Genomic DNA, 19,268 nt, shown 5'->3' on the forward strand with positions numbered 1-19,268 from the left:
ACATCTAATCTAACATGCAGGTTGATACGGTGCCCTATCTCTGTCAACATCACGTCCGTGAAGTGTCCTCAAGGAAAAATGCAAAGTGTACAGCTGAGAAGGGGGGGTCTGGATCCCCTGACATTTTCATTTGCTTTTAGCTTATTGTAATTTAATGCAGTTTGTGTGGGCCTGGTAAAGGGCATTTATAGATTATGTTACCTAGTTTTAACTAAACCAATGCTCACAGGATCACCAATTGGCTTAAAACACTTTCCATAATGAAATAGGAAAGCGAAAATAATACAAGCACAAGCGAACAAGAGCCCTTTGTAGGTGTCTTGCATCAGCCACGTTATCAGGTATGAACAACGAAGACCTAATCAGATCAACAGGAAGACAGCTGAATGGACAAGTATCACAAAGAGGACTATTTGAAATATCTGCTGCCATTAGCATTAAACTTCACCTGGAGCGTATATTGTACCTTGAGTTATTAGGTTACGATCATACGAAGCTACTGTAATTACCATGATACTTAAAAGCAAAGCATCCAGGGGCGCCTGGGTGGCTCGGTCGGTTAAGTGTCCGACTTCGGCTCAGGTCATGATCTCACGGTCCGTGGGTTCGAGCCCCGCGTCGGGCTCTGTGCTGACTGCTCAGAGCCTGGAGCCTGTTTCAGATTCTGTGTCTCCCTCTCTCTCTGCCCCTCCCCTGTTCATGCTGTGTCTTTCTCTGTCTCAAAAATAAATAAAAACGTTAAAAAAAATTAAAAAAAAAAAAAAAAAAGCAAAGCATCCAGAACATGAAGAAAAATCTCTAGGATTTTTTCAGTGATGTTTCAAGACGTGATACTCAATCCAGGCCTTCACAAAATACTGTTGCATGTAATGATAAATGGCAGAAGCCTTTTTCAAATTTCCGTAATTCAATAAAGAAAAACCAAAAGTCTCATACCACTGCAGAAGCACCTGCTCTTCATGCCACAGTACAGCTGGCTGCTCTAGTACATGGGGAAAAAATTGATGTCAAACTAAAACGCATTCCTTTGTCAGCAAATATATTTAGAAGACATATAGAAAACATTGCTGAAGACTGGAAGAAACAAGCATTAGAACAAATTATGCAGTGTGGGAGGTTTGCTGTAAAGTTGGACGGAAGTACAGATATTTCTAAAATGTTGCAGCCTGAGGTATTTGCTAGATTCCATTTCAATAATAACCCCCCCCCTTTTTTCGTGAGCCACTGAAGGGAAGATCTTCCAAATAAGATTTTCCAAAGATGTTCCAAAGAAGATTGATTGTGCAGAGTGGATGACTTCTTTAATAAAAACAGTATTTTATGGAAACAAACAAAAAAACCCCACATCTAACTATCAATGAACCAACCACATTGCTCTTAGAACCCAAACTCCCACCTATTTGAGAAATGCCTCTCTGTCTTCCTTTTAATACCTTTCCTCTCTTGGACCTTTAAAAACTGTTTCTCAGGATTCTATCCTGGAAGACTGTGGGATATGTAGATTAATTTAATCAGATCTCATATAGAGATAGGCAGATACAGGGAGGATTTCTCTGGCTTAGTTACAGCTCTTCTATTTTTCTTCCCTTAAAAAACATGATAGGATGGTTTGGGGTCAGTCGTTTCCTAGAATTTGCCCTATAAAAGGATAATCCAGAGTCCCTCTTGCTACCTAACCAATCCCGTCCACCTCCTTCTGAGTCTAGAAACGGACTGTGTGGCCAGGCCATTGTTATAAAGCACACATAGATTGGGCACCATGGCTTTTAATTCACAGATAACCTGACTAAGGCTAGACAAGGTACTAGAAGCAAGGCGAGTTTAGTTCAGCAGCTTACCTATGCTCTCTTCGAGGCTGGGGGCTGACCCAGGAGCACAGCAAAGCTCTGTTAGTGGCCCAGAGCTGTAACTGCAGGTAGAATTGGATACCATTCCTTAGAACAGGATCTGTGAGACCACCAGAGTTATGTGAAATGCTCAATCTGTTGCTGAGTGTACCCTCTCTCCATTACTGTGGTCACAGCACCTTTCAACTTTGTATTAAAGAACAATACATGTACGGCAGCGTGCAGAGATCCTAAGTGTGGAACTCTGGACGTGCACAGAATGAACATACGCAGCAGCACCCAGATCAAGTAAACTACCACTGCCAGCATCCGTCCTGTGCTCCTTCTGCTATCCTGACTTCTAACCTCACAGATTGGCTTGCCTATTTTTAAAATATTTAATAGAAATGGAATCCTGTAATGCATATTCTTTTGTTACTGGCTTCTTTTCATTCGATATTATGTTTGTGAGATTTATCCATATTTTTGCAGGTAGTTGTAGACTCTTCATGCTCCATTGCCATGTAGCATTTCATTGTGTGAAAATACAACAATTTATTTATCCATTCTCCTTCTGCCGGGGATCTGGGTAGTTTCCAGTTGGAGTTATTATGAATAATGCTGCTAAGAACATCCTATTACTCATCTTTTGTGGCCATATGCACAAGTTTCCTAGGAGTAGGTACGCCGGGTCAAAAATCTTTACTTTGAGTTTCTAAATTTACTACCAAGAGCCTAGACATCGAAATTGTTTCCATTCCTGGTCCCAAAGGCGGACAATGTGACACGGGAGAGCTAAATACAGCGTTTTTCAAAGTGCATGCACAAACACCTTGCTTCCAACTCCCCTGGAAGCCTGAGCAGGTGATTCTCTGCTCACTGATGCTGGGGGACTGTGTGTAGTGGCAACATGGGGCTTTACAAGTCAGACAAACCTAACTTTAAATCCCAGCTTTATCAGTGTGCTTGATCTTTGGGGAATTACTTAATTCTTGGTCTCCTTATTTCTAACACAGGGAATAGTGATCCTTATCTTACAGGCCTGCAGCCTGGTTAAACGAGGTCACACACATAGGGCACCAGCACAGTGCCTAACACAGGGTGCACCAGTCCCCCATTTGCCCACAGAGGGCAATGAATGAGACCACTAGTCTTAAGCCCAGTATAGAACAATTCCCGTGTAACTGAACAATTTGGAGGTACAACAGGATTTAGTGTCATGTGACTGTGCCTACCGTCAAAATCAGGCACTAGACATGAAGCCCAGAAGCCGGCAGGTACCAGGAATAGGCTTCCAGCATCATTTGGTTGGCAACAGGCTGTACACATCATTCACGGGGCTTCTATTAACCTATTATTATTGTTGCTATTCTTCTTAAATGCCAGCTTAAATCGCCGTCAGCTCCCTTTTACACTTATGTCAGGTTCAACGTGCATGAATTACGAAGTGGAAAACAAAAACATCAAGTCACACGCTTTGGTGGAAGTGAGGAGATTATATGAAAATGAATCCAGCTCCATGGGCTGGCCTCGTGTGGCCCTGCCCATTATTACACAGGTGCACACTAACAGGGCTTGCTGCTTTACTTTCTAATCACTGTGTTTTCAAGTGTGCCTTCAAGATTGTTGAGTGTTAAACTGTCTCTTTATTCCCAAGCAAGGTCAGCTTCCCCAGCCTCCCATACAACCTGTCTCCTGCTGGGATAAAGAGGAAGGTAGGAATGTTAAAACAATAATGCTATGGTCTGAGGCCAGCAACGGGTAATCAGATCCTAGCAAGGTAGAGGCTGTTACCTGGGAGATTATTGGAAGAAAATAGGCCTAGCTTGCAACGACTTGGGTCTGTTCCTACCTTCCTTGTTTTCTCCTTTTCATCCCACCCCCAGTTATCAGACGGAATAAACCTTTTTCTACATTTTTTTTCCCATCAAGAGGCACCAAGAAGCTTTCTTTGTGTGGGTATGAGCAAAAGACTCAAGAGTTCCAAGACTATGGCCTGACGCACTGTTGGACTTTAACCCGGAGCAGTGAGCTGATGTGGCTGGCTTCAGCTAGACAAGGCCCCTACAGCTCAATGCCATACTGCCTTGCCTCAAAGAGAACCCAGTATTTCGAACTTTAGTGTTAGGAGATAGATCAATTAGGGGGTCATCCTTCACATTAAGAAGAGAGTCAAGCTAGGTTTCTTTGGACAATGACTAGAATGTTCAACATATGATTTAGAATACACTCAACCTTTCTGAAGAAGCATCTGAAGAATAAAGTTGGAAGACAACAGGTTTGTTTCTTTTACTAATGTAAAGTTCCAGAGTCTTTTGCCAGCATTTGTTATTCGTATTTAGCCAATGTGAATGTGTCCTGCCATAAGATCATTCAACCTGTTTTTACCCCAAATGGATACAACCAAAAGGAGGGGAGGAGTAGGGTAGCCCTGCTTTTTGAGAGAAGCAAGAGATCAAACAGAACACACTGGGGTGGAGCATGCTCCGTGGTGAGGGAAGCTGGAATCACAATCTTGGGGCTGGCAAAGATCATCTATCCAATCCGTCATGAGTGACAGAACTGGGGTCCAGAGACGAGAAGTGATTTGCTTAAGCCCACAGAGTAATTCACTGGTAAAACTGACTTTGGAAGGAAACTGTGGGCTCCAATGAGCAGAGACTAGGCTGTGGCATTCTTGTCTTGCCAGGCCCCGCCCTTCTGCGGTGGGCCAGCCCACTTCCCCTGGAAGCTCCAAATCTACATCTTTCTTGATCCTGGGGGTTGGTGTGGAGCCCCAGAGGCCATAATGGGACAGATCCATTTTCTCTCCTTGGAACCCTGTCTCATCAGGAACCGCTCAGCCTTTCCACCCTTCCCTATTCCCACCCTAGCCTGGAGGCCTCTGGAGAGGAATACTCTGGGGTTGGACCCAGCTTCTCAGGCTATCCCATATTTACACTTCTGCACCTGCTAGAACCAAGCCACTAACTTCACCTCCACCTTAGAGAGAAATCCGAGCCTATCAGATAAGGAGAGGCTTTCAACATTCAATGCCCTCCCCCTTTAAAACTTCTTACCCAAAACATCCTTGCCAGTGAAAGAAATGTCTCTTCTAGTTGAAACCAATTCTTCCACTTGTTCACTAGAGCCCAGTGTCTCCACAGCCTAAGACTCATTCCCCCCTCAATTTTCCCCCTATCACTTTCACCTTCTCTCACTGGCTCTTTGCCATTTGCATGTAAGTGTGAGTTACTACCATCGTCAAAGAATGAGCCAACCAAAAGCCTTGGCACACTGGACAGATGTTGGGAAGAATGAGATGAAAAAGGAAGAAGAGAAAAAAGCTAGCCTCTCTCAACCCTAAATCCTGATTCATCCACCTTTGGATCCTACACATTCAATCTGCTTATCTTCTCAGGCAACCTTCTACTTCCCCACCTTCTAAAAGCTCCTCAACTCACTGCCATCTGGCCTCTGCTCCCATTACATCACTGAAACATCACCAATAACCTTTTCTTTCTAAATCCAAAGGAGCCTTTGCTTCATTATCCCGTTTGATCTGTCTGCTGCATTTGGTTCTACTGGACATTCCCACCACAGAACGTACCCTGCCATCGGCCCCCTGATCTCCCAGATATTTGAGAAGTACCTCTCTGTCTTCTTTTCATGATCCACCTCTACTGGCTCTTTGAATGGTGTCTCTCAGGGGGTGCCTGGCTGGCTCAGTTGGTTAAGGGTCTGACTCGCTTTCAGCTCAGGTCGTGATCTCAAGGTTCATGGGTTCGAGCCCCGCATTGGGCTCCAAGCTGAAAATGCAGGGCCTGTTTGGGATTCTCTCTCTCCTTTCTCTGGCCTCCCTCTCAAAATAAATAAATAAGCTTAAAAAAATAATACATGGTGTCCCTCAGGGCTCGATTCTGGAAAGATTCTGGGATAGAGTAGATTAACCAGATTTCACATAGATACAGGCAGCTATAAGGAGCCTTCTAATAGCTTTAATTACAGCTCTTCTATTTCTCCCCTTCTAAGAACCTGATAGTATGGCCCAGGGTCAGTTATCTTCTCGAATTACTTGTAGTAGGATTATCCTGAGGTGCTCTTGCTAGCTAACCATTTCCATTTCAATCACCATGTTCTTGGTCCAGAAACTGTCTGACTCCATTTCATTCCGATCAATTTCACTTCCATCTCTTCCACACTGACCTCTCCCACATCTACATCTCCAGCTCAGAACTCTCTCCCGAGTTCCAAAACCAAACATTAAGTAGACACCTCCAAATGGAAGTCTGCATGCTATCCCCAACGCAACTCTCACAACCTACTGTCCCCTAATACTCTCACCTCAGTGATGGTACCCACTCGAGGAAGCCAGAAAACTGAATCTTCCTTGATACTGACCAACCCTCAGACTCAGTTGTCAAATCCTGGGATGCTTACCTCCTTAGTGTCTCCCATATTCATGCAGTTCTCTCCTTCTCCACTGCCCCATCCGTAACTTCAAACTTAATAATTCTCATCTACATCACTACAATAGTCTCCAAACCAAAAGAGGATAGGGTAGCAAAGAAAATATTACAAGTACAAAGTATGAAGTAGTTTCTTAGCTTTGAGTAAATATACACGTGTGTGTGTGTGTGTGTGTGTGTGTGTGTGCGCGTGCTATGCAACATGACATGTATTTATCATTGCGGCTTTGCAGAGCTCTCTCTCTCTCTCTACAGGTCTGTGCAGGTGTCTAAGCTCCCTCTACAGCCACATATGGCTACCGAGCACTTGAAAGTGGCTAGTCTGAATTTTGATGTGTTCCAATATAATATACACACTGGATCTCAGACTTACTATCAAGAAAAGAATATAAAATACCCCACTCATTATTTTTATATTGATTAATGTTGAAATGATCATATTTTGGATATATCAGGCTAAACAGAACATATTAAGATTAACTTCACCTTTTTCAACTTTTTAAACCCTGGCTACTAGAACATTTTAAATTGTATTTCTACTGGACAGCACTGGTCTAGAGGCTGGAGTCTTCCGCTTACACTGGGGACTTAAGATCCCCTCAAAAGTAGACTCGTCCTCTCCGTGTCCAAAAATGTTTTGGGGTCAGCAAGTTGCATGTTTTCTTCAGAGGCAGGGACCTGTCTTAACTTGGGGATCTGGTCAATGGAGTCTCCCTTGTTGGGAAGCACTTCTGCTCAGTGGATAAAATGCAGCTTATAAGGTACGTAAAGTCCAATATATTAACGTCAAATGTACCAAAAAGAAAAAAAAGCTCTCTCACAAGGGATTCCAGCATCCTGGCATGCTTCCACATCCCAAACTACGGTCTCCTGTTAAGTGGACATGATATTCAAGGGTAGGGGCTGTGAATTACTTCTCTTACTCCTCCCCACAGCACCTGGTGCATTACTGCACAGAGAACTTGCTCTCGGGCTGGCTAACAGGATCTGGCTGACAGGGGACTGAGTTTTCTCTGTTACCTTCTAAAGCCCTGCATCACTGAATCAGCTTTAAATCCTCCTCACTGCCTGGGTGAAGACACACACAACCTTCTCATTTCTACACGCTCAAACACCAAAATGAAACAAAGAACCTACCCATCTTCTTACCAACTGAGATTTATTTCTTCCATAAGGACTTTAGCATTAAGCAAATGGGGGGTTGGCACAAGAACCAACTTAAGAGAATGGAGGAAACTAATTCACTGGTTCCATGTTCAACAATACACCTGGCTAGTATCGATCTGCAAGAAATGGAAGCTGCATTCGGACTGAAACCAACAGGAAAATGTCTGATAATAACCTTGGGCATGATTCCAGCTGACCACAGTAAATGCCCAAGGAAACTCAGATTTACTTTCACCAACACAGAACAGTAAGTATCTCCCTTTTAAAATACATGCTGCTCTGAGGGGTTAAATAGATGGTGATACTACTAAAGGAAGCCACCAATGTCTCTGGAAATCCAGTCATCTTTTTGATCATTAGCGGGTGAGCATCCTACCTCCCAATTGACATAATGCACCTTCTTCAAGACAGCAGTCTCTTGGCACTGCTCCGCTTTGAAGTCAAGCCCGAGATGAACTCCTGCTAATGTGGCATATCGAACCAGCCCCCCCCCTTTTTTTTTTATTTCCAAGGCCTTTTCAGTTGGCTCGTGGTACACCCATCTTCATGGAAGTGACTATTGCAGGCTAGAATTACAACTTCCTTCTGACAGTACAAGGCACTCCTAGAAGAACTTGACCAAGGTCGTCAACCAAATCCTTAAGCAGACAGCTTTGGGCGGGGGGGCGGGGGGAGGGCTGGGCCTTATTCGAAAGGGTTCATGGGGTACTTGCTGGACCTGGAGGATTTGTCTAGGCACAGTCTGAGAGCTGGGGAGATATGAAGGCACTGTCCTTGCCCACAAGGGGTACTCACCCCTCAGGAATTGGGTCTTGGAGGAGGACTAGTACATCCACACCACCCCTGACCACTCAGTTTCTCTCCTTGACAGCCAAGCTTATGAGTCACCTTGCATCATGTTGAAGCAAGAAAATAGCAAAGAAGGGACAAGAAGCGAAGGATCAAGGATAAACGCTGTAACGATGGAAAGAAGAGTTGTCAGACACATCCCAAACCTGAGCACCATGGTAAAGTAGTAGGGGTAATACGATTACATCCCAAGATAGAAGCTTGATCAGAAAACCTAGGTAATTTCGTTATTTCTTTTCTAATTTAATCAGTGTTACTTAATTCTATTTACTCCTCTCCTTCCTTATATATTTTTTCAACGAGAAAGAAGGCAGGTGGGAAAATCTATAAATATTCCTTTCAGAAAAATTTCCCCTTGAACATGACCGCACTGCACCCTCAATATCCTTATCAATTTGCTAGTTACAAGGATATAAAATAAAGATTGTTTTAAGGCCCGTTTATTTATGTGCGCCAGCTTCACGCCTCATTTCCTTAAAGGGCTATGCCAGGCTCTGTATCAGAGGCCAGAGATACAGCGATGACAAGACTGGCTTCTACTCCACGTTCCCCAGGAAACTGACTCGTGGAGAGGTCACCACACTCCTTTCTGCCCCCAATGCACTTGATAACACACCTCTTAGCACACAGTGCCCTTATCATCCTGTAGGTAAACTATCTGTTTATGTGCCAGTCTCTTCTAGAATCCCCAGATCACAAACTGCTTGAGGGCTCAGAGCTCAACATGTAGTAGGTACTCAATCAACGCGGGCTGAGTTCAGCAGGATCACAAGAGAAGCTTCGCGGAAAATATATAGGCAAACGCACATAGACACAGAAATACTGCGCACAGCTTTCCAAGTGCCACACTAAAAAGAGAGCACAGGGGCGCCTGGGTGGCTCAGTCGGTTAAGCGGCCAACTTTGGCTCAGGTCATGATCTCACGGTCCGTGGGTTCGAGCCCCGCGTCGGGCTCTGTGCTGACAGCTCAGAGCCTGGAGCCTGTTTCAGACTCTGTGTCTCCCTCTCTCTGACCCTCCCCCATTCATGCTCTGTCTCTCTCTGTCTCAAAAATAAATAAACATTAAAAATTAAAAAAAAAAGAGCACAGTTCATTACAAAAGGGCATTTGACACAACTGCTGAGATTTAAATAAAATTTTTACTTACAGACAACGGCATTCAGCAACCTAAGTTCACACTCCAGGTCTTGCAGTAAAGCTTTATGGCCCTTTATTTACCCAGAAATTTCCTTTTCCATATCCCTAGGTAAAGTCAGAGTGAGTTTGGGGAGCCAATGTGTGCCTCAGCTAATAAAAAGAGAACTACTTTGCTAATCGCTACTTTAAAAATTTTTTGTTGTTTTAGAGAGAGAGAGACAGAATGTGTGATCAGGCAAGAGAGACAGAGGGAGAGGGAGGGAGGAGGAGGGAGAGGGAGAAAGGGAGAGAATCCCAAGCAGGCTCCTCGCTCAGCGCTGAGCACGTCAGGGCTCAATCTCACGATCACCGCGAGATCATGACCTGAGCTGAAATCAAGATTCGGACACTTAATTGACTGAGACACCCCGGCGCCCGCTACTTTAAGATGATGTTTTGTTACTGAGTCCTGTTTCCTCTAAACTGTATGAATTCACGTTTGATAATAAGTGGGAGAAGGATCCTGTCCTCTGGAGGGGAATCTCTTAAGTTTTTCATGAACTGTAAGTAACTTTGGAATTCAGCAGTCATACCTTGCCAACGGTTGTGGCGCCAGTGACCCGTGTGCGATTTTGATCATTATGGGTGGGTGCTGGGCATAACAAAGAATTTATACAATTTGAAATGTGAGGATATTAGCAAAGCTAAGGATCAACAGAAACTACTAAAAACCATAAAAAGAAATGCTATTTGACATTTTCCCTCGCCACTCTCTCTTCAACAATCTTTGTTATTAAGTGGTTAACATGAGCCTAGCTATTCAAGTAAAATCACTAGCCAGGGAAAGTCCAGCCCTCAAGTGTAAATCCAAACTTAGAATAGACCCCTACAGTGATCAAAGTTTGCTGAGAAAAGGGGTTTCTAAAACCTGAGTAGTGGATTATAAATTGGCTGCAGCCCTGATTTAAACCGACCAAATTTTCAGTAGCCCATGACAATGATAGACAACTTGGAAAGCTTTTTTAATTCTTTTTAAGGTCATTCACTTATTTTGAGAGATACAGAGACAGCACAAGTGGGGGAGGGACAGAGAGAGAGGGAGAGAGAGACCCAAGCAGGCTCTGCACTGTCAGCCTAGAGCCCAACGTGGGGCCAGAACCCACGACAAGTAAGATCATGACCTGAGCTGAACCCGAGAGTCAGACGCTCAACCGACTGAGCCACCCAGGCGCCCCCTGTAAAGTTGTGTGTGTGTGTGTGTGTGTGTGTGTGTGCGCGTGTGTGTGTGTGTTTTAATCAAAGGTAGACCGAAGCCATTACTTTACCAGTTCAGCTTCTGTATACACACCCGCACTTACTTTAGGCTAGAACTGGCAAAAAGATGGGAAGGGAATGTACCTCACTCCAGGGGGTGTTGTACAGGAAAGATCTTCCACTTGGGATCTTCAAATCCCAGCTCAACTCCTTCGAAGCAGTGTGACTCTGGGAAAGTCACTCACCCTCTCTGAGCATCCATTTCCTTATTTCTAAAACAGCACAGAGGTGCAGGTGCAACCTCGCCAGCTTTGCAGGATTCTTTAGAGCCACCTCCGGGATGAGACGTCACAAGTGACAGTGCAAAGTACTTCAACTTTCTTCCTTCCCTTGACTTCCTCTGCCCACCCGCTCAGAATCAACCAAGGGGCAGAAGAGTTCAAAGGCAAAAAGGGAAGGAAAAGAAGTGAGCAGGAGAGTCAAATGATACAAACTGGAATTTGATGCTGCCTCTCTCTCCCCTGCACCATCTTCGTTACAGGCTTTAAGTGGTCATTTGTGTTGTTTTTTCAACGCTAAATCAGGAGTTCTTTAGTGGTTCAGAGGAATCCTGCGGCAAGAAACTTATTGGAATGGTTTATATCCCACGAGAACATAGGCCCTACATCACGTATGCCACTCAGTAAGTGGCTCAAACGCGGGACACATTAATATTAAACTGCCCTAAGAAAAATATATTTTATAAAACAGAAACACAGTGAACAAAAGCCCACAGCACTCTAATTTCTTGTGTTTTCATGCTTTTGGAAGTTGTTCTAAGCCTGCCTTTGAACCCTTGTAACCCTTATGAAGAAAAAGCAGTTCCATGATGGGCTGGCCTGGGAATCTGTGAGCCTTCATTTACGGAGTTCACAGAAAATGCTACATCACAAAATACTTTCTTAAAACCTCTTCCCAGGGTCAAACTCCTTGGCCAATCAAAATATTGCACCTTTTAACTTGGGGGAAACGACTACAAAAAGGATTGTTCTAACTAGTCTCACTTGAACTTGAGAGTTGGAAGAGAGGTCTTTCCAACTTTCAGAGGACCTCAGGACACTGAAAACCCACCACCCATTTGGTGTTTTTGATTCCTTGAGGATATACTAAGCTCAGGTGGTTGACAACCATCTTCCACACCTGCTAAAATAATCATGCACAAGGGCAGAAACAACTCATGAAATTTGGGATACCAGTCACTGAGATGGAAGGAAGCTCCGAGCGCCCCCGTTTCCACACTTTCATTATTAAAGGCATGCAACCCGTTTCTAAGTAGTAAATGCAGCTTCCCCAGGTTTCTACTATCTGAAGACAAACCCTCCCAGCACACTCTGGAAATGCTTAGGATTCATTTAAAATGCACCTTGCTTCTAAATGCATCACGGAGGGACCCTTTTACTTATTTATTTTGAAATGTTCAAACGAATGGGGAAGTTTTGCTTCCATATCGTTTTCATTTTTCCAAAATTGGCATTAGGCACCAAAATGAGTTGGGGACCGAATCATTCCTCGGCTGGAATTTATAACTTAACAGCGGACTCGTCCCAAGCTTTGCGAAGCGAATACCATTTTAAAACGCACTGTGGGATTTTTATCTTCAGACGAGAAGACACCTAAAAGGAAAAAGGCCATCCCCTCCTCCCAAGGCAGAAAAACAGCATAGCCCAAACAGCCCGTTTCCTACCCGGCCAATACAATAATGCTTTGTAAGCTGAGAGCAGCGCCCGGTATAGAAGCTAAGTATAAACAGCTGAGAAGGATTAGGCGGTAGCTCCATTCTCATTTACATGAAAATCCTCCAAGCATCGTTTTCCTCGCTGGCTGCAGGCGCAGAAGGAACTCTTTTGTGCCATAGCCAAGCATAACATTTGCATCCTTTGTCTTTACTTACCAGTCGAGGCTGTGGGCATGTGTGCTCTATTTCCTCCATGGTTTCTGAGGGAGGCTCATTGGAAAGGGATTTTGGGATACCTGTTTCTGACTCAGCATCAGTGGTAAGTACTGGCATGGCCAGTGAATGCTCCCTCCAGCTCTACACCCTCTGTGAGTCTCCTCCCAGGCAGAGAATGTTTTCTTTGTCACGTATTTTTCTCTTCTTCACCCATCCCCCTTCTTCGCCCCTTCTTTCTGTCTTCCCTGGGGGAAGTGAAGAGGTTACCCCCCCACACACACACCCTCCCGTTTCCTTCCCCGAGAAGCCAAAAGGCAAGGCCTCAGTTTATCACTATAACAACCAGACGGCACTGGTGCGGCGGGTGCGGGATACAGTACCTCATTTGCATGGAGCGCGCTGGTTGGCTACTGTCATCATAGTACCACTCCGCCGGGGAGCGGCGGGGCCCCATTGGCTGGCCGGCCGTGCCCACGGGGTCCGAACTTGCTGCTTTTGTTTCTTCCGCTTGATTCAGTTGCAAAGGTCTCTGTCCGTGCGGGGCGAGGGACCCGCGCTGCACTAGCCAGATAGGATAAAACCGCTTCCTGAGGGGCCCGGGACTCCTCGAGGAAGGACGTAGCAGACCTCCGTTAAAAAAAGGACCATGTCCCTGGCATGAGTGTTTGATGTGCTATAGTCAGAATTTTGCTAAATAGGAGTCACCCTGAAGACAAAGCAACATTTGGGCCCAAACTCCCTGTGCCCACGATTGCCAGCTGGCCTCAGAGAGCCCCTCAGGACATTTATTGTGGGCACCTGAGTGTTCATCCCCTTGACGGCAACAAGAGCACTGGCAGCACCCCCACCCCCACCCCCAGCCCTGGTGTAGCTCCAGATCCTGCCCCTGGGGCTGCCCTGAGAGGAATTTTGAAGGAGGTAGATTGTCTGACAACCCGCCTCCCAGTTGCTTCCTCCCTCAACCACTTCTCCCCTCTCCCCGGCTATTCTGAGTTTCCTCAATGAAGTCTTGTTCCATACACTGGTCTCTTATTCCTCTGTTCCTATTTTACCAGTCCTGGGTCCCATTTCCTAAGCACCCTGCTCTCAGCCAAATGCTCATGCCAGTCACACAAACATTCCAGTTGGGGTGTTAGTGATGATGTGCCTTAATGTCTAAATCATCCATGAATATCCCCCATTGTAAGAGGGGCGTTCCAAAGACACACACTCAAAGAACTTACAAAGGTATTCGTTCTGGTGAAATATCACACTTATAGTAACATTAATAAAAATCATGGCAGTTGCTACCATTTCTAAAGCACAGGCACAGTGCTTTACCCAGATTTTGTTTAATCTTCGTTAGAACCCAAAGTCGATCCTATTAGTCCCATTTAAATTGCAATTGAGAGTAATAATTGCCGAGGGCCTCAAACTCATAAGCAGAGTTGCAAGGATTGGAAAGATTTGCGGGGGATGGGGGTGGGAGCTGGGATGTAGCAGGTGTAGTAGTAGAAAAAGCACCTAGGTAGGAGTCCTCATAAGACAAGTCCCTGGGCTTCTAGATCTTTCATTTTAATCTATAGCAGTGTTTTTCGTCCAAGTGTGGTCCAGGACCAGCAGTACCAACATCAGCATCATCTGGGAACTCCTAAAAATGCAAATTATTGGCCCCTCAAGACCTGATTCCGTACGTCTGGTGTCAGGCCAGCAATTGCAGTTCTAACAAGTTCCCAGGTGATATTAATGCTGCAGGTCCAAGGACCATACTTCGAGAACCAATAGTCCAAAGGATGGGAGAAAGGGGAACCCTCTTGCACTGTTGATGGGAATGCAAACTGGTACAGTCACTCTGGAGAACAGTGTGGAGCTTCCTCAAAAAACTAAAAATAGAACTACCCTATGATCCAGCAACGGCACTACTAGGTATTTATCCAAAAGATACAAAAATACAGGTTCGAAGGGGTACATCCACTCCGATGTGTATGGCAGCATTATCAATAGCCAAACTATGGCAAGAGCCCAAATGTCCATCGACTGATGAATGGATAAAGAAGTGTATACACACACACACATACAAACACAAAATGGAATATTATTCACCCATTAAAAAGAATGAAATCTTGTCATTTGCAATGACATAGATGGAGCTAGAATGTATTATGTTAAGCGAAATAAGTCAGAGAAAGACAAATACCGTATGACTTGTATGTGGAATTTAAGAAACAAAACAGATGAACATATGGGAGTTGGGGGGGGGGAGAGATGAGAGGGAAACAAACCATAAGAGACTCTTAATGACAGAGAAAAACCTGGGTTGACAGAGGGAGGTAGGTGGGGGATGGGCTAGATGGGTGATGGACATTCAGGCAGGCATTTGTGATGAGCACTGAGTGTTGTATGTAAGTGATGAATCACTGAATTCTACTCCTGAAACCGATATTGCACTGCATGTTAACTAAAATTTAAATTTAAAAAAGGGTGGGATAAAAACACTGTCCTGCTTCCCTCACAGAATTTGGGAGACCAAATAAATATTATGTGAAAGCACTTTGTAAATTAGAATGTGGCATATTAATATAGGGGCATTATTTTCATTGCCCCTCAAATCAAGAGAGCTAGCCTTAAAAAAAAGAAAATGGATTCTGCAGCATAGATTTTCAGTTATACATCCTGGCACTTTAAATGAGAATGGCATCATCTGACATCCCCATTATTACCTATGCTTAAGAGAGCTCCAGTAATGCAGGAATTCCAGTGACACCGGGTCGTCTGAAAAGGGGTCATCCTACCCACTTCCTGGCCTTTCCTTCCTGCCCTGTCTGCCCTCCTGGAAACACAAAACACCTCAAGCTGCAAGTTTATCTCTAACAAGCCTGGAAGAGCCAAACCCTACAATACACTTAAGAGGTCCTTTCCCACTGTGCTGGGTGATATGGGAGTGATATTGTTCATCTCATCTCAATATTTTCTTTACCTTACAGTGGCAGTTCCCAAATGTGGTCCCCAAAGGAGCCACAATGGCAGCCCTGGGAACTTGTCAGAAATTCTTCCTTCCCTGCCACAGATTACTGAATCAGACGGTGGTGGTGGCGACTAGGAATCTGTGTTTCGGTGAAATCTGCAGGTTCTGCCACTTGGTAAAGTTTGAGAACCACTGTCTAGAGCCACACGGTCCCATTGGAAAGCACTTAACGCCCCTCAACCCCCACTAGGTTCTGGGTCACTTGCCAGCTTGGTTCCTAATTGGTCCTCGAATTCCCTTTCTAGATGGGAATTCTAGATGGAAGGCTCATCTGCTCACCTGCCTATTTAGCAGAGTCCTGGTGTCCAGCAGGGTCCTTGTGGGAGTAATTTTAACGTGGGGGCTTCCACATGCTGTTAAGGTGATTAGCTGAGAATGACCAGTTAATTCCACAGTATGGAATTAAATGTTCTGTAACCCTCTAGGGGTTAGCAGAGGGGAAGGGGATGACTGTAAAGGGATAGCAGAAGGTAAGTTGTGGGGGTGATAGAATTGTTCCCTATCCTGATATGGTAATGGTTACACAAGTCTATACCTGTGTTAACATTGTTAAAAACTCCATGGAGGACATTTGTCAGTACATGCTAACAGCCTTTAGAACATGCATGCCCTTTGACCTAGGAATTCCTCCTGGGAACCTATCGCCAAAGAAATAATCAGAGAAGCACACAAATAATTATGGACAAAGACGCTTAATGCAGAATTACTTATAACAGGCAAAAAAAAAAATAGAACTTACAGCAATAGGAGTAATGGTTAAAACAAAATACATTCATATAGTGTTAGATGTGCGTTAGCAGTCATGTTTTTGAAGCCATTCTAATGCTATGGCGACATGTTAACATTACATCACCAAAAAAAGCAGACCACAAAATAAGATACCAAAAGATATGTACATGCCTAGAGAAAAGTCCCACAGGGAAGTACACCAAGATGTGAATAGTGACATCTTTAAGCTGTGGGATCGGGGGCGATATTTGCTTTCTTTTTTGTATCTTCGTATCTATAACAAGTATGTAAAAGATGAACATCTATTCCCCTTTTAGTCAGGAAAAAAATGAACATCATCCCTCCTCCCCAACAGTATGAAGGGCTGGGTACGGGGTCGGGGTGAGGCAGACAGACGTTGGCACATGAACATACACAAAGAGGCAGGGACTCAGTGAAAGGAAACAAGAAAGCTAAAAGCGAGGGACAAGCTGGGAGAGTCCTCTCTCCAGTTAGGATAAGTAGAGGCATCGTGTTGGAGGCAGGCTGTCCAGAAAATCTCCAGGGAGCATTTGGGGCCAGGGATCCTGAGTCCTGTACCCTGCGCGAGCAGGGCACGGCTTCGGTGAGAGCTCGGCACATCGGCGCTGCCGCTCACATGCACAGCCGTCGTTATCTCTCCCATTTATTGAGTACCTCTTACATTCCTAGCACTGTGCTGGGTACTTATCCTGGGCTACTTGTAAGTCCCACAACAGCTGAGCAGATAGCAACAGGGGCCCCCCTCTGCAGACGAGGAGACCAACCTGTAGAGACTTCAGCTTAGAAGAGACCTACAAAATGACATTATTCTTCCTACAAGCGGTATGCCCTTGAACAACATCATATTGTTGAAAGTCCATTCCCAAAGATCTGCAGGGAAGAACTAAAATTATCTCTTTAGAGCAGGAGCCCGTGTGAGCCCGATGCCCCCAGGCCTCACTGTGGTGGACAACGGCCGGCCCGCTGCCACCTGCTCTCAACTGCATCTCTGTGTGAGGGCTTGCTCTGGCCATGGGAGACCCCCCAACAACAGCCCCGGGGAGGCAGAGCTGAGGGGCTGGGAAATTAACAGCCCAAATCCCTAAGAGCTCTCAAGCAGTGACTGACAGGAGCGAAAGTCTAAACACCCCCGTGGGTTCGGCCCTCAAGTGGGATGACTCCAAATCGCGTGCTCCCCGTGGACAGAGGTCCCCAGTGGGATTCAGGTCCACTTGCCATGGTGTGGCTGGCTTGACAGTGCTCCCCGCCATCGCCCGGCTTTATTCCCTCGTCTTGCTTGCCCACACTGCTGCCGCTGTTTCCTGGGCTCACTTCCCAAACAAACTGCTGGAACTTGAATCTTTGTCTCAGGATCTGCTCCCGGGACATCTCCAAATAAGACTATTTCAGCGCCCCATCGTAAAGTTAATATCTGTTTCTTATGGCAAAATGTCTTTTATATACTCATATGGATAAAAATGAGCCATAACACCACATGGAAATGTCTGTTCGCCTGTGTTTTTGAAGTAGGCCTTACACTTAAGAGTCTTCTTCTTTCAAAACGCCTTTTCTTTACCTTTTTTATTTTCCAATCTTTAGTCATCCTTTTAGAAAATTTTATGTCCATTGTATAAAAATGTTAGCTCAACCGTAGTGGTAATTTTAAATTATTTAGCTACAGTCTGTATGTCCCTCCATATATTATACTGCTCCTACTATTTATCAAGAATGCCGTATGTAAAACCCCCTTCCAGGGGCGCCTGGGTGGCTCAGTCAAACATCCGACTTCGGCCCAGGTCGTGATCTCACGGTTCATGGGTTCAAGCCCCGCATCAGGCTCTGTGCTGATGGCTCAGAGCCTGGAGCCTGCTTCGGATTTTGTGTCTCCCTCTCTCTCTGCCCCTCCCCCACTCACACTCTGTGTCTCTCTCTCCTTAAAAAATAAACATTAACAAAAAAATTTAAAAAAAAGAAACTTCCTTCCTCTGAAATCCCTCCTCCTTACCATCAGTCGTGACTTCACTGTTTCTTCTACCTTCCCTTTTTCTTTCTCATTCATTTTTTCTCATTGCCTCAGATCTACCAAGCAAGGAGCTTATTAAAGAAAGGAGATTGAAAGAGCAACATAAAGTGGACAGAATTTAGTGTTTCCCGGAAACCATTATGACCTTCTACGGAATTTTGTTACATTCATGGCTCTATTTGGAGCCCCTTACTCAGTTTTCCACATGTGGCTTATGGTTTGGGCCTGAAACCTGACCTAGTCGAGAAAAAAATTCAACCATACTAAGTAATGAAACCCACATATAAATCCTTTTCACCTACTTCGGGAAAATTGTGGTAATAAAAATGTTTTCCATTGTAAAGCATTTCACCCCTCACTTGGTGCTTTTCCACATTAAATTATATCATAATAGCACTCTGAGATAGACAAGTTTTCATACTGAAAATTTTCAAATGAGCAAACAGAATCAGAGAGGTTAAGTGACTTGAGTAGGGTCACACAGTAAGGGGGACGAACTGTCACCTGAATCCAGGTCTCTTGAATCAAAGTTCAACTCTGTTTTCCACTACACTACACTGTCTTGCTTTTTGATATAGTTATATTTGCTTTGTTAACAATGCTGCTGAGCTGACTCATGCATATTTCATCATCCAAAATAGCCCCTTCACCGCTTTCCTATTGAATTCATGTAACATGAAGCACTCTTCACTTATATTCATTCACTTCATTTCCTATCTCTAAAACCATGGACCTGGACTCATTGAGGGTGCTTGCATTTAATTATGACAGAAAAATAAACACAGAGGCATTGCCAGATTCACCAGTGGGTCAAGAGCCAGGCTGATAAAAGCCATTAGGGGGAAAAAAATAATGGTCAGACATAAAAAGTAGTCAGAGCTTCAAAACTTACTTTTTGAAAAACAAAATCAAGAAGATAGA

General features: G+C 44.6%; 1 protein-coding gene across 11 annotated transcripts in view; it reads right to left on the reverse strand.

Moving 5' to 3' along the window:
* The window catches only part of PCYT1B (phosphate cytidylyltransferase 1B, choline), a 126,179-nt gene that overhangs the window by 86,592 nt on the left and 20,319 nt on the right, over positions 1-19,268 (reverse strand). For 2 of the 11 annotated variants that reach the window (XM_049643626.1, XM_049643621.1), the window contains exon 1: positions 18,330-18,440. The exons of 5 other annotated variants lie outside the window; for them this stretch is intronic. In XM_049643626.1, the coding sequence (XP_049499583.1) occupies positions 18,330-18,383 (54 nt within the window). In that variant the 5' untranslated portion in view covers positions 18,384-18,440. Of the gene's footprint in view, positions 1-12,591; positions 12,932-18,329; positions 18,441-19,268 lie in introns of those variants that run through there. 4 more of the 11 variants (XM_049643619.1, XM_049643622.1, XM_049643620.1 and 1 more) reach the window with 4 other exon arrangements.

This window comes from Panthera uncia, chromosome X, assembly GCF_023721935.1.
Source record: "Panthera uncia isolate 11264 chromosome X, Puncia_PCG_1.0, whole genome shotgun sequence".
Taxonomy (NCBI): Eukaryota; Metazoa; Chordata; class Mammalia; order Carnivora; family Felidae; genus Panthera; species Panthera uncia.